The following is a 15,863-nucleotide window of genomic DNA, read 5'->3' as shown; positions in this document are numbered from 1 at the left end:
AACAAGACCAGGAAACCATGTGTGACTTTAGAGAGGACGTAGCTCCTCACCAAACAACAAGACCATGAAACCATGTGTGACTTTACAGAAGACAGCTCCTCACCAAACAACAAGACCATGAAACCATGTGTGACTTTACAGAGGACATAGCTCCTCACCAAACAACGAGACCATGAAACCATGTGTGACTTTACAGAGGACATAGCTCCTCACCAGATAACAAGACCATGAAACCATGTGTAACTTTACAGAGGACGTAGCTCCTCACCAAACAACAAGACCATGAAACCATGTGTGACTTTACAGAGGACAGCTCCTCACCAAACAACAAAACCATGAAACCATGTGTGACTTTACAGAGGACATAGCTCCTCACCAAACAACGAGACCATGAAACCATGTGTGACTTTACAGAGGACAGCTCCTCACCAAACAACAAGACCATGAAACCATGTGTGACTTTACAGAGGACGTAGTTCCTCACCAAGCAATGAGACCACGAAACCATGTGTGACTTTACAGAGGACATAGTTCCTCACCAAGCAATGAGACCACGAAACCATGTGTGACTTTACAGAGGACATAGCTCCTCACCAAACAACAAGACCATGAAACCATGTGTGACTTTACAGAGGACAGCTCCTCACCAAACAACAAGACCATGAAACCATGTGTGACTTTACAGAGGGCATAGTTCCTCACCAAGCAATGAGACCACGAAACGATGTGTGACTTTACAGAGGACATAGCTCCTCACCAGATAACAAGACCAGGAAACCATGTGTGACTTAACAGAGGACGTAGCTCCTCACCAAACAACGAGACCACGAAACCATGTGTGACATTACAAAGGACATAGCTCCTCACCAAACAACGAGACCATGAAACCATGTGTGACTTAACAGAGGACATAGTTCCTCACCAATCAACGAGACCATGAAACCATGTGTGACTTTACAGAGGACATAGCTCCTTACCAAACGAGACCACGAAACCTTGTGTGACTTTACAGAGGACAAAGCTCCTCACCAAACAACGGGACCACGAAACCATGTGTGACTGTTCAGAGGACATAGCTCCTCACCAAACAACGGGACCACGCAACCATGTGTGACTGGTCAGAGGACATAGCTCCTCGCCAAACAACGGGACCACAAAACCATGTGTGACTGTTAAGAGGACATAGCTCCTCACCAAACAACGGGACCACGAAAAAATGTGTGACTGTTTAGAGGACATAGCTCTTCACCAAACAACGGGACCACAAAACCATGTGTGACTGTTCAGAGGACATAGCTCCTCACCAAACAACAGGACCACGAAACCATGTGTGACTGTTCAGAGGGCATAGCTCCTCACCAGACAAGACCACGAAACCATCCTGACCAGACTGCCAGATTGCACAAGCTGGTCTGAAGGTAGGCTGACCATACATGGTATAAGACACTATTACTGAATACAAGTTCTCAGTAATGATGATAGTTCTCTAAAGAATATTATAAATTTTCATTAGAATCTTTTGAAATGTATTTAAATATTGACTAGTGCTTTAAGCTAGCTTGATATTACAAAGATACTATGAAGTTGGACCACAAAATATACACGTTATTTAGCTGTGGTACAAAGATGTGAGACAAAGCAACCTTATCAGCAACCTTATCCAACAATGGCTCAATAGTCAGTGGACAGTGCATGGCACCCAAACTGTGTCCCACATAACAAGCACCAGTAGAATCCGGCTTGTCTGCATAGTATGTTCTTTTGAAATGTCAATGGTAGATAAAGAATCAATAAGAAGACAACAATAAACAGTACTGATTCCATGTTTAATGACTATATATAAACAAGGCATAAGTGTTTCTTGTAAATTTTAAACTAACATTTCTTAACACCTTATTTTTGTTTTATAATACACTTTATCATGTAAATAAAGAACTTCAAAAAGATGAAATACATAGATGAATGAGTATAGTAATCAAACTTATATATGGATCCCGCCACATCCCAACTCTGTTGCAAGTGACCGATTAACAATAGCTATGTAGCCCATAGCCACTTCATTAAAATATAAAGTGCCCTATGGGAAAATGGGGCTTAATGCATGAGTATAAAGAGTCCTTCCAGGTCAGCCTGTTAAGCCTGCACAGGCTTATCAGGGACAACATTTCCACCTGACTGAATTTTTGCTTAAGAGAAAATACAATTAAAGCGAGTGTTGTCCCTGATAAGCCTGTGCAGTCCAGCCTGTAGGCTTATCTAAGAAACTTTATGCACATGCATTAAGCCCCATTTTCCCAGAGCAAAGGGCATATATATTTTATAACATTTCATATATAACAAAGTGATTTTAACATGATATAAACACAGTTAACAAATGTATTTAACTGGCACCTTTGAACTTATCGCTTATAAAAAACAACACAATTAAATGCAGTAATATCTATCAACAGCAATTAGAACATACTGCATGTGCCTCATTGTGATATATTGGCCTTGGCCCAAGTTAGAGCAGACTAGTTTAGTATAGGCCTCTGCAGCCATATATATGAGGAGTTGAAATGGTGGACCATCAAATCATTTCATTCAAATTCAAGCAAAAGATAACAAAAGTAGTTGCCAACAAACCAAAATGAATATTAATTTGAATATAGAAAAAAAATCTAATTCATTCGGATTTCATCTTTTATTTTTACTCATATTGATCTTCAAAAAAATGCCCTGGACCAAAAATAAACCTTAGCTTCTACATTAATGTTTGAAAAACATCCACAAAATAAAAATAAAATGATGACCCAATAAAGTGCATCCTATATTCTGATAATTAATAAATTATTATTATTTACATACTGTCAAACTTCAAGATTAAAATAAGAAAGAACTTAAAAAGCTGAAAATGTATCACTGGAACTTCTGCATTTTTGAGATCATAAAAGTTCACAATTTTACTCAGCAACCCAAGTAAATACAATAGAGTTAACACTAAAATGTCCATAAATATGCCATTATAAAGCAAATGAAATTTATAAAAAAAATGACCACTTTGTACTGTTATTTAAACCACCTTGTTTCAGTGTTGTATTAATAGGCACATATAAATAGGACCACCTGTATAATTATCTTATAATACGCAAGTAAGTATTTAATGGATACATTTACCTGAAGATTTGCCAAAATATGACAAGGTACCAGTAACAATTTAACCAACATTTTATATAATTCACTTGTACATCAGATTAACAAGATATTTATACAAAATCATTGCAACATCAAATAAGAAATGTATTTACAATACGTGCTCCCTCCAGGTAAACTACAATGTTTTCCTCTTTTGTGTAACAATTGCAGTTAAGCTCAGTCTCGACAATTAAATTTGATTCAATCAGTGAAAAAAGCGCTTAATGTTCATTTTAAATATGAACATTTATTTGTATGATATCAAAACATGTGCATTTTAAATATGAACATTTATGTGTATTATATCTAAACAATTTTATTGTTACACAATTGAGGGAGAACGTACATTTTTTATTTTTTTTATTTTTTTAACTTTTAAAACAAATATCATTACATGATTAACAAGATAACTATCATAACTATAACTATACAGCCTGCCTTCCAAACAGTACATCACAGGAGCTGCAGCATGCGAAAATGAGCCTTAAGACATATCTGTACAGTATGCTCCAGATATTTCTCAGCAAACAAATGAGCCATGCTGTGTGGAAAGGGGCTATATGCATTTGCGTAGTGTTTTCCCACATAAGCCTGTGCAGTCAGCACTGATTAATCAGGGGAGACACTTTCCGCTTTTATGTAATTTTTTGTTTAAAGGAAATCTCTTCTTAGCGAAATCCAATTTAGGCAGAAATTTTCATCCCTAATCCGCACAAGCTAATCTGGGACGAAACTTAACGCATATTAATTCAACCCCCTTTTCACAGAGCAATGCTCATATACTTTGATGCCGAGTCACAATGTCTGGTATCCGGACAATGCTTCGTTTGATGCGGAGTCATAATGTCTGGTATCCGGACTATGCTTCGTTGTGTTACTTTATAAGGTAGCTCCTTACCAGACTTTGTGGCCTCATTTGAGTAAACCCATTTTCGCACGATGTGGCTCACAACATAATTATCACATTTATCAAAGGTCAGAGGTCAATTGCCCACAATGTCACACATTTCAACATCATATTGACATTCAATATTGTTCACCAATACGTCAGACTTAATGTGCAAACCACTGAAAGCCAATACATATTTTATGGGGGGGGGTTCATGCGTATTTAGTTTGTTTCAACAAATATCTCATATGTTGCTATTCTATAGGGTAAAAAGCATCATGTTATTCACACATGTGGGAAATTCATGAGATACTCGATATGCTAAAATAATGTTTATTACCGAGATGAAATGTAAGATGTTATATTGGCAATGAAAAGGATACCCTATTTAGAGGATATAAACAAATCAGAGTCCATCTTGCACTGAAACATATTTTTGTCAAGAACCCAAGACATTAACCCATTTATGCCTAGCTTCTAGAAAAAAGGCCTTGGCAAACAGCGAAGAACCTGATGCGGCGTCTTATCAGGGTCTGCGCTGTTTGCTTAAAGGAATTTCTGTAAGAAATATTCTAAATATAGAAATAAATATACTAGACATCCCTAATTTTGGAAATAAATTGATCCAATTTAGAAGGATGGGAGAGTCCACTAGGCTTAAATGGGTTTAAACATGTGCAACACCAGGGCCAGTTTCCAGAAGAAGCTTAAGGGAAATCTTATCATAAGTTGAAAATCTCTTACTTTAAGTGCACAGGTTGGACATTTGTGTATATTAAAATAAACATCTTAAACTATTCTAATAACTGCAATAATACATAAATAATCAACAATACTGCTTTTATAGCTTTTTAACATTTGTTAACTGTTGTAGTAAACACATTTAAATATTTCCTTGAACAACATGTGAACGTGTAATGTTAATGTGCCAATGAGTTTGAATTGTTGATGTTTATAGTGCAATGGGTGACAAAATTATCATGGTAAATCTGAACATTGGACGAAAGAGTAATAGGAAACATAAATAACACTAGATGAATAACAAACTGTACCTGAGTGACAGATTTTAAAGTATAGTTCTAAACAAATTGTTTGTAAAATCATCAAATGTACATAACTGTAATATCAATGCTCTAAATGAGTTAATGAAATTATTGGTGAACTGAATGTCCACACAATACACTCCATTAAAACTACTGTCTATGTACAAAAATGATATGATGCTCATCATGCGAAAATGGGTCTTAAGACAAATGGGGCTATTGTAGCTCCAAACCAGCTTCCGCAAACGCGCAGTCTGGTAATGAGCTATGCTGTCTGCTTTAAAGTCATGAAAGGTTCTGAGGTCTCATCAGCTCATCAACATAGCTCTTGACCAGACTGAATCCATAACAGCCTGGCTCTGTGCTACAGGGCTTTGATGCATGTGCGTTAAGTGTCGTTCCAAATTAGCCTGTGCAATCCGCACAGGCTCATCAGGGACTACACTCACTGCCAAAACTGGAATTAAGTAAAGAAGGGTTTTACCTTAAATGAAAATTACAATAAAAGAAGAGAGTGTTGTCCCTGATAAGCCTGTGCAGACTGCACTGGCTTATCTGGGATGAAACTTTACGAACATGCATTAAACCCCCTTTTCACAGAGCATGGTCTATTAGCTGGCTCTTATGGAGCTATACGTTCCCATATGGCATACCACCCATTTTATAATGATGTGGCACTTATAGTAGTGATCATAACAACATCACCATAACAACAGCGAACCAAATCACATTACATGAGCTGCAATAACTGGAATACAACAACGATCAAACGATTCCAACTTATCATGTGATCAAAATCCACAACAATGTCCTTGCTGAATATAAAATCTTAATTTCAATATTTCAGTAAGCTATTTACAAGCACAACATAACGTTCTTACAGATCTAACTGTACGCATTGAAGACTTGTTGAAATCAATAAAAATATATTATTTCTGATAAGCAAGGACTTCAGTTCTGATTGCTTCTCAAATGATTTATACATTTTCGTATTTAGAGAGTCTCTCAATGAGGGCCTGGTTTTCCTTCATGATTTCCTCGTATTTCTCACGAAGGGTGTCATTTTGTTTTTCCAGAAATGCAGCGCGCATGGCAATCTGATTTTCCTTTACCCGTCGTGCATCTCGGGACCTCTTTGCTGCCACATTATTCTTCTTCCTTCGGTGCCAGTATTTGTCATCTTTGGCAGAATCATCCACAAACACCTGAAACAAGACAGAGCCCAGATCTTATGAGATTCCAATCAGCTATTTTTCATTTTGATATTTATTTATGACAAATGAGCTGCGTCATGCAAAAATGGGTCTTATGCCATTTGTGTCTAACAAAGTTGAAAACTAGTCAGCGCAATAACGCAGTCTGATTAGGAGCTATGCTGTCCCCTATACAATCATGCAAGGTTTTGTGGTTTTATTAGAAGACAGACTCCTGACCGGACTTTGTGGACTAGAAGGCTGTGCTAAGCTAGGCTTGTCACATATGGCATAAGAACTATTTTCCCATGACGCAGAAAATATCATGTTTAAACACTAATTTGCATTTGAACATAATTTCTATTTTCATGACATTTTATTAACAACCTTACATAAAAGCATACCATGCCAAACACAAAATCAATCCACAGGACATAGGCCCTGAAACTTTTGACTTTTATAGGATTTCACTTGATTTTACCAGACATGGTTCTTTTTAAATATAATAAAGAAAACTGCTTTTTCCAAGTCTATGACCCTCATTTACACAATTGAAATGGTTTAACAGTGGGAATAATAAGAAATTTAATAACAAAAAAACATTGAACAACAGAACTAAAAAACATTTTTCCTGACAATCACAAAAGAACTATCATAACCTCTGTCATATGCTCCTGAAATTTTTAACTTAAACATAGGATGGTCAAAAAACATCTCTTCAAGGCTTGGCATTTATACTGTTAAATTGGAAAAAACTGTGTCATATGTGCCAACAAATTCAAACACTGATGTGAGCTATCAGGTGATAAAGAGACAATATGGAAAACCAATATTATACCAATATTTTTTACACTAAGAACAAGATCTCCAGCTGTCTCAAGGCCTCGCCTCTGTCGCGTAAAATGTGACATTGGAAAAGATGAAAACATCTTAGGAAAAGTCTAATTCTGTGCCAATCTGGTGCCCAACACAGATGGTGTTTGATATCATCAACAGCAGTCTTTGCAACTAGACATACAGTAATCTTGGAAACCAAGGACTTACCCAAGAGTTCATGATATCAATAGTTATTTAATATTCTTCTCCGCACCTACTCTAGTTTCTAAATTTGAGCTGCATGCTGGGGAAAAAGGACATTTACCCTTTACCACTTAGATACGAATTTTGTCGCACTTATAGTCTCTTAGAAAGTTAAATTTAATTGAGTACCTTTTTTACTAGATTCAAGTTTTTGAGACTTCGTCTGCAAACCTTACTGATGAGCAACAAACAGCATAAATCATGAACAGACTGCAAGTTACTCGCAGGCTGTTCTGGTTTTATGCTGTTTACACATAGCCATTTTCACTTTGCTTCTAAGTGGGAAAGGATTAATGCATGAGGGTTAAGTGCAGACTCGACAAGCTTAAATCTGGGACGACACTTTCCGCTTTCATGGTATTTTTTTATTTAAAGGAAGACTCTGCTAAAAATCCTGTTCCAGCAGTGAGTGTCCTCTTATCCGAATTGAAACTTTAAGCACATGCATTGAGACTCATTTTCCTAAAGCAGTTCTCATATATTTATGTTTAAACTTCTTTTTTAACAGGTATTAATTGTATTTTTTTAATAATTGCTCAGAATGCTGAAATTTGTGAAATAATAATGTTCATTAGTTATGATCTTACAAAATTTATAAAAAGCAATGACTTTGATACTTGAAAAATATTTCAAGAACATACTTCTTGAAATTGTTCGACCAAAAACCATTCTGACATGTGCTTGATTACAACAACAACCAGGAAGTAGCATAGAAGCTATGTGTTTGTATATATCAAGCCAAAATATGTACATGTAAAAAAAAAGGAAGTCAGCCTAGCCATTTCCAGATAACCATGTGTAGGGATTGGTCTTTCATTCTCAAGTGCATCTGAGTCATGGACAGCAGCTTTCACTTCCTGGCATAAGTACATGTACATGTAAGTGCACTTCAGCCATGTAAACCAACTTTCCAGGAAAATTGTGAGATGAACTGAAAAACAACTTTCCAGGAAAATTGTGAGATGAACTGAAAAACATTTTATGATTAAAATTGAATATAAAAAAAATACAGAGTGTTATCCAAAAAAAAATTCCTCTTACTTGGAGGTTCTAATTTAGTACAATTAAAAAAAACTAGGCCATATAATTGTCTACGGATAATTGTGTTGACACTCACTAGGTCTGCAAAACAACCAAGAGAATTACACTGGTTTTGCTTGAAAGCAGACACTTCTATTTCTGAACATAACAATGGTAACAGATTTTCTGATGATATTATTACCAGTAGATGTTGAAAATTCCATTAGACTTGTCATTTTGTCTTAAAAAAAGTTTCCTTCAGCTATAATTATCAATATGCAGTACAACTTCTCTAGAAAACTGCCAAACACATTTAAACAAATAATACAAAAACTTAGAAGTTGTGCTGCACTTACATTTTTTAATAATAAACAGTGTAAGTATTTATATGCAAGACCTTGATGGTTCAACATTTAAGTGAATGCTTCAAACTTTTCAATATGGACATTTTGATTACTCAATACCTTTCATACCTCAAGCATTTTCATCATACCGTTGCGACCTTGACTTAAAGAAGTTTACTGGTATATTATCAGGGGTGTCAATTGGCCAAAATCTAAAATCCTGAAAATAAGCCCAGCATGTGGGGGGCCAGTGCCAAAAGAGGGTTAATAAATCATTTAATTATGTTAACTGTGTTATGTCAAATTAAATAATTTATGTTTAAAATGACATTTTGTGAAAAAAATCTTTAAATACCAGAACAAAAATCCTCTAATTTATATCAACATCAAAAGCAGTTTTTGGGGGCCTAAATCCATTAATATTCGCAACCTATTCATTTTCTGCCAGTAATTTTCCCAGATATAAAAGATATTAAACACAGTCACTGATACCATGCATGATATACTGGTCATATTACCGTGTGAAGGATTATATTACACATCATTCTGCTACAAAGACCAAGGCCGCAGGGACAAAATAATGAATTATAAAATATTAATTTGTTTGACATGTAATGGGATATAAGCTACTTCTCATTTTAATTTATATTCAGTCTAGTGAATGTCACATTTAACAAGTATTTTATGAACATGGTTAAATATATATACATTTTTTGTTCATTCAAATTTTCCACCATTTAGCCAGTATTTCAGCAGTTCTTGAGCTGCCATTTGCCAAATTAGCCAAAGGCTACAAATAAGAACATTTGGCTAAAAAAAATTCCATTTAGCTACAAGGTTTTCTTCATAATTATCATTCAAATATTTGAAATAATAAGAATTCAGACGTTACAAGGTAAATTTGGCTACAGAAAATGTTAAGCCAGTGGGAGCCCCTCTTTCAGTTACATTTAGGCATATGTGTAAAGTGTCATCCCAGATTAGCCTGTGCAGTTTGCACTGGCTAATCAGCAAAGACATATGCAGCTGTTATGGTTTTTCATAAAAATTCACTTCAAAGGGAAAGTGTGGTCCCTAATAAGCCAGTGCAGCCTGCATTATGTCCCTTTTTCCCAGAGTTCAGCTCAATAATGACAATTCAAAATAAATAACAATAGTGTGGCAATGCTGGGATTTTATGAAACCACAAACCCTGGAATGTAAGTCAATCACTATGCAGACAGTTAAACAATGGCATTGAAATAGAACTGAATCAAACTTGTGTGAATCTTCTTTTGAAGTTCTATTTTCAATGTATTAAAATGCTTTGAGTTAGTGACTATCCCAATAATGAAGCTGTAAAGATCGACAATGAATAAACATAATTACTATTATAGAAGCAGTTATTCTGGGATTCAGTTGTTTTTTGTATTAATGGACTTGCCTTACAAGATTCAAAAGAACTTGTTCTTAAAATAGCAATAAAACAAATGTCAATGCCACAGACAGAGCTAATTAACAACACCAGTATTAAGCCCACTGAGATGTGAGTGTCCTCATAAATGTCAAAGTAGTTTCCGCACATGTGAGAGGCTCATATTACACCAGGGAAAATTACAAGGAACTTCTTGATTTAATGATATCTCTGGTCATGCTTTTAATACGAATTAATAGCAAGCTTTCTTTGGGAAACTTGTTAACTGACAGCGCAACATTTTCACCCACCAAATGTTAGTGTTCTTACACTGAATCATTAGTAAGAATATTACATTTTTTTAACTTTTAAGAAATAATTCTTTGTGAACAAAAATGCCAATAAAAAGTGATGAGGTACCTGTAAAAGCCAAGTAAAGGTAATATAATAGCCATGAGTGTGGAATTCCTATCTACAGTCTAGTCAGGAGCTGCACTGTCCGCTTATCTGACTGCAAAACCTTATGAGTCTAGCTCCTGACAAGATTGTGCTATTGCGCAGGCTGGTGAAACAAGTAATAAGACCCATTTTTGCATGACACATGCAATAAGTCTAAGGTGACAGAACTTTTACACCAAAGAATTAAATTCTTTACTACACAAGCCACTCAAAGTTACATGCCTTTACTACACAAGCCACTCAAAGCAACATGCCTTTACTACACAAGCCACTCAAAGTAACATGCCTTTACTACACAAGCCACTCAAAGTTACATGCCTTTACTACACAAGCCACTCAAAGCAACATGCCTTTACTACACAAGCCACTCAAAGTAACATGCCTTTACTACACAAGCCACTCAAAGTTACATGCCTTTCGTGACTTCTTGATGATAGGCTGTGGCTTCAGGTCTTCGTCTGTGAATTTGTGGCTGGTGGGGTCAAAGTTTTCCTGCCCTGAAAAAAAATGTAGTTTTAATGACAATCAATTTAGACATATAAGTATATATTTATAGGTAACCTGCATTTTGGAGCGTTAAATGAGTTTCAATGTTGTTTAAAGGGATCTTTTCACGTTTTGGTAAATTGAAAAAATTTAAAAAAGTTGTTTCAGATTCTCAAATTTTCGTTTTAGTTATGATATTTGTGAGGAAACAGTAATACTGAACATGGTCTAATATAGCCATTATATGCATCTTTTGACGATTTAAAAACCTGAAAATTATAAAGCGTTGCAACGCGAAACGATTGAATAATTTGGAGTTCTGTTGTTGTCATTTAATTTTGTGAAACTACGAAGATTGTTTACATGTATATAAGGTATAAAATACGTCTTTCATAGATACTTGGCAGGATGGCCGAGCGGTCTAATTGGTTTTTACTCCAGGACTCTGGGGGTCACTGGTTCAAGCCCTGATGTGGTCTACTTTTTAAAAACTTTTTTTATTTTCTTCTTGATTTTTTACTGGAGCTTTTTAGATCCAATGTTTACATTTATCAATATAAAGCATTAAATGACAAACTTCAAAACATGCCAAAATCTGTGAAAAGGCCCCTGTGAAAAATATGCGTAATACATCATAGTGTTAGGATATTCAATTTAGAATATGAACTTTGGTTCATTATAGTTTATTTGAAAGCTTTGAAGGCCTGTACATTTTACCTCAAATCAATAATAAATTAAGAAGTTTAAGTTTATTGAAACATGTTTTTCATTAAGTTACCCAGCTTGATTCGAATGTTGTGAAGTTTCATAAAGATTGGGCAAGCATTAGGCCAGGTAAACAAGAGCACCGCATAACGGGTGCCACGCTCGGCTGCGAAAGCTTGTCAGAATTTTTTTTTTTTTTTTAGAGGTCACAGTGACCTTGACCTTTGACCTAGTGACCCATAAATGGGTGTGGCATGTAGAACTCATCAAGGTGCAGCTACATATGAAGTTTCAAAGTTGTAGGTTGAAGCACTTTGATTTTAGAGCAAATGTTCAAAACCTTAACAAAATGGTTTTGCGGACGACACAGCCATGCTGGCTATGACAATACCTCGGGTTTTCTCTGAAAACAGCCGGGCTAAAAATGACAACACACTGCATAGGATTCACATGGAATAATGAACATATGGCAATCACAAAACATGTGCTAATAAGAGTTATTTATGAAGCTAATTCCCTTTTTCCTCTTCCTTATTTTTTCATACACGATAAAACTCCATGACAGCAAATTAAAACAAGAGCACCGCATAACAGGTGCCAATGCTCTGCTGCGGGTGCAGTTTTGACACACTGACCATGACCTTTGACCTTGTGACCCAAAAATGGGTGTGGCATGTGTAACTGATCAATGTGCATCTTCATATGAAGTTTAAAAGTTGTATGTGGAAGCACTTTCATTTTAGAACCAATATTCAAAAGGTTAACAAAGTGTTAAGGTTTTTACACCACGCCGAGGGCGGAGGACACGACACATCGAGCTGGCTATGTAAATACCTCGGGTTTTCTCCATAAACAGCCAAGCTAAAAATTGTTACAATAACTGGGAGTAATTTTTTCTCAAAATTCTGTTTAGACCTGCCAAGTAATGTATTAACAAACTAAAATATTTGAAATTTGTTTCATGGTCAAGAAAGAAAAGATTTTCCACTTTCTAGTACTAGTTGTACTTAGTATTTTAGACATGAACCCATGCTTTTATAATATTCACTTACAGCAGGACAAATTTAACTGCTGTGTTTCAGACTGTTTTCATTAAGTTAATAAATATTCCCACAATCATAGCTGAGACAAAATACTGTCATAAAAGATGAACATACAATTACGCAACAAGCAGAAACAACATTTATAATTTTGAGGGAGGTAGAATAAAAATCATAAGGATGTTATACAACAACACTGTCTTTATTAAGTCACTTTAGGACACATTCCAACTTCACTTGATTCAATTACTTCCTTTAAAACAAATATTTGTTTGAGCTGATATTGTTGTCCCTGATATGTCAGTGCAGACTGCACAGGCTAGGCTGAGACAACACAGGCTAGGCTGAGACAACACAGGCTAGGCTGAGACAACACAGGCTAGGATGAGACAACATAGGCTAGGCTGAGACAACACAGGCTAGGCTGAGACAACACAAGCTAGACTGAGACAACACAAGCTAGGCTGAGACAACACAGGCTAGGCTGAGACAACACAGGCTAGGCTGAGACAACACAGGCTAGGCTGAGACAACACAGGCTAGGCTGAGACAACACAAGCTAGACTGAGACAACACAAGCTAGGCTGAGACAACACAGGCTAGGCTGAGACAACACAGGCTAGGCTGAGACAACACAAGCTAGGCTGAGACAACACAGGCTAGGCTGAGACAACACAAGCTAGGCTGAGACAACACAGGCTAGGCTGAGACAACACAAGCTAGACTGAGACAACATAGGCTAGGCTGAGACAACATAGGCTAGGCTGAGACAACATAGGCTAGGCTGAGACAACACAGGCTAGGCTGAGACAACACAAGCTAGACTGAGACAACATAGGCTAGGCTGAGACAACATAGGCTAGGCTGAGACAACATAGGCTAGGCTGAGACAACACAGGCTAGGCTGAGACAACACAGGCTAGGCTGAGACAACATAGGCTAGGCTGAGACAACATAGGCTAGGCTGAGACAACATAGGCTAGGCTGAGACAACATAGGCTAGACTGAGACAACACAGGCTAGGCTGAGACAACATAGGCTAGGCTGAGACAACATAGGCTAGGCTGAGACAACACAGGCTAGGATGAGACAACACAGGCTAGGCTGAGACAACATAGGCTAGGCTGAGACAACATAGGCTAGGCTGAGACAACATAGGCTAGGCTGAGACAACACAGGCTAGGCTGAGACAACATAGGCTAGGCTGAGACAACACAGGCTAGGCTGAGACAACATAGGCTAGGCTGAGACAACACAGGCTAGACTGAGACAACACAAGCTAGGCTGAGACAACACAGGCTAGACTGAGACAACACAGGCTAGGCTGAGACAACACAGGCTAGGCTGAGACAACACAGGCTAGGCTGAGACAACATAGGCTAGGCTGAGACAACACAGGCTAGGCTGAGACAACACTTAATGCACAAGCATTAAGCCTGGTTTTCCCTGTGAGGACGAGGTCTTAACTGGATTTTCTCTAAAAAATACAATTAAAATGGACTTTTTCATCCATGATAAACATGTGCTGACTGCACAGGCTAATTGGGGACAACAATTGATGCACATGCATTTGGCCCAATTTTCACAGAGCCAGGCCCATTTTATGAAATCTAATAAATATCATAGAGATTGACATTAAGGCTTGGGAGAAGGGGCCCAAGTATAATCAATTGGCAGACAAAAATGCATGTAAAATCCAAATTTGAGGAGAACTTTATTTCAGCGAGACTATTAGTGGGAATGAAAATGGGGAATTAAATTAATTATATAAACTGCTACAACACATTAACAAGTTGTTTACTCATATCCACTCAGCCATGAAGTCACACAATGACAATGCTTTAAAAAATGATTTTGATGAAGTGCTTTTAAATGATGAAATGATAAATTACAACAACAGTTCAACTGGGTTTACTTAGTTAAGGGGAATACCATAGCAGTTTTGTGGTTATACAATTTATGTAACAGTTATGTCCTTGACAAGGATGCAGGTTGAGATTTGTTTAAGTGATTGCTGTTGGCTGTTTCTAAAGGTAAATGGTAATTAGATAAATTCTTAAGAAGTAAACACTAAAAAGCCTCAAGCAAGGCATGCACTCAGTATTTGCAGTGAAAACAGTTTAAATCAGGTTGTATTTCTAATAAAAATCCAGATAATTATCAAGTTAATGGCAGAGGATCAAAACTGACTGCAGTTTGCTGTGATATATATTTGGTCTCATAATAAGATGGACAAACAATGTGGACTAAAGAGATGACATTGCAAACTTACACATGAATTGTTAACACCACTTGCTACTGCACATATTTGCAATACATATTTTCAACAGTTTTTCAGGCCATAACATTGTGCATAATCCCTGATAAACAAGAGATTGCCAAGCAATATTGTCCCCTACCGGTGAAACTCCACCATTGTCAGTAATTTTTTTATTATTATTTGTTGCCATAGCAACCAGAATTTTTGACGTAGGAACACAATGCAATGACGTGCATAATCTCCATATTGCCATCTATCCATGTTTAAAGTTTCATGAAAAAATATGAAGAACTTTTTAAGTTATCGCAGTATCCAGAAAAGTGTGATGGACAGACTGACCGGTTTCACCAGTAGGGGACAATAAAGCAAATCTACCCCAAACAAATGGTTTGGCCTCCTTTAGCCAAGAATGATGAAAATGATGATGTACATGACAAAAGCAGTAATCAAATTTGTAATAAGTCATTAATTTATTCATACTTCTTTCAAAGGCTCCAGTTATTTTGACTTGCTCATTTTTTTCTTTGTACTAATAGATCTGCTCATTTGTCTTCATTAATGAAGCTTTTAGGTTTGATTTGAGAAATGGCTGATTAAATGACTAAGGGATAAAAGCCCCACGAAAATATTAATGTTGTTTAACTCTAGTTTTTATCTGATTTGTTACTTATTACAGATATTTTAGGCAAAAATTAATGGACACATTTATCGTAAAATTTAATAGATCTGTGTGTTGTATATGTTATCCAGATTTAAACCAATAAAAATTCATAAAAG

At 36.5% G+C, this 15,863-nt stretch overlaps 2 protein-coding genes across 6 annotated transcripts in view; one reads left to right on the top strand and one right to left on the bottom strand.

Annotated features, from left to right (window-relative positions):
- LOC127879508 (uncharacterized) overlaps window positions 1-15,863 on the top strand; it is a 155,631-nt gene that overhangs the window by 59,983 nt on the left and 79,785 nt on the right. The window lies entirely within an intron of this gene.
- The window catches only part of LOC127879511 (thyrotroph embryonic factor-like), a 292,222-nt gene continuing 278,171 nt past the window's right edge, over window positions 1,813-15,863 (bottom strand). For all 4 annotated transcript variants that reach the window (XM_052426395.1, XM_052426397.1, XM_052426400.1 and 1 more), the window contains 2 exons: window positions 11,010-11,092; window positions 1,813-6,311 (listed from right to left, as the gene is read on the bottom strand). In XM_052426395.1, the coding sequence (XP_052282355.1) occupies window positions 6,084-6,311; window positions 11,010-11,092 (311 nt within the window). In that variant the 3' untranslated portion in view covers window positions 1,813-6,083. The remainder of the gene's footprint in view (window positions 6,312-11,009; window positions 11,093-15,863) is intronic.

This window comes from Dreissena polymorpha, chromosome 4, assembly GCF_020536995.1.
Source record: "Dreissena polymorpha isolate Duluth1 chromosome 4, UMN_Dpol_1.0, whole genome shotgun sequence".
In the NCBI taxonomy this organism is placed as follows: Eukaryota; Metazoa; Mollusca; class Bivalvia; order Myida; family Dreissenidae; genus Dreissena; species Dreissena polymorpha.
This window is presented reverse-complemented; position numbering and strand designations above follow the sequence as displayed.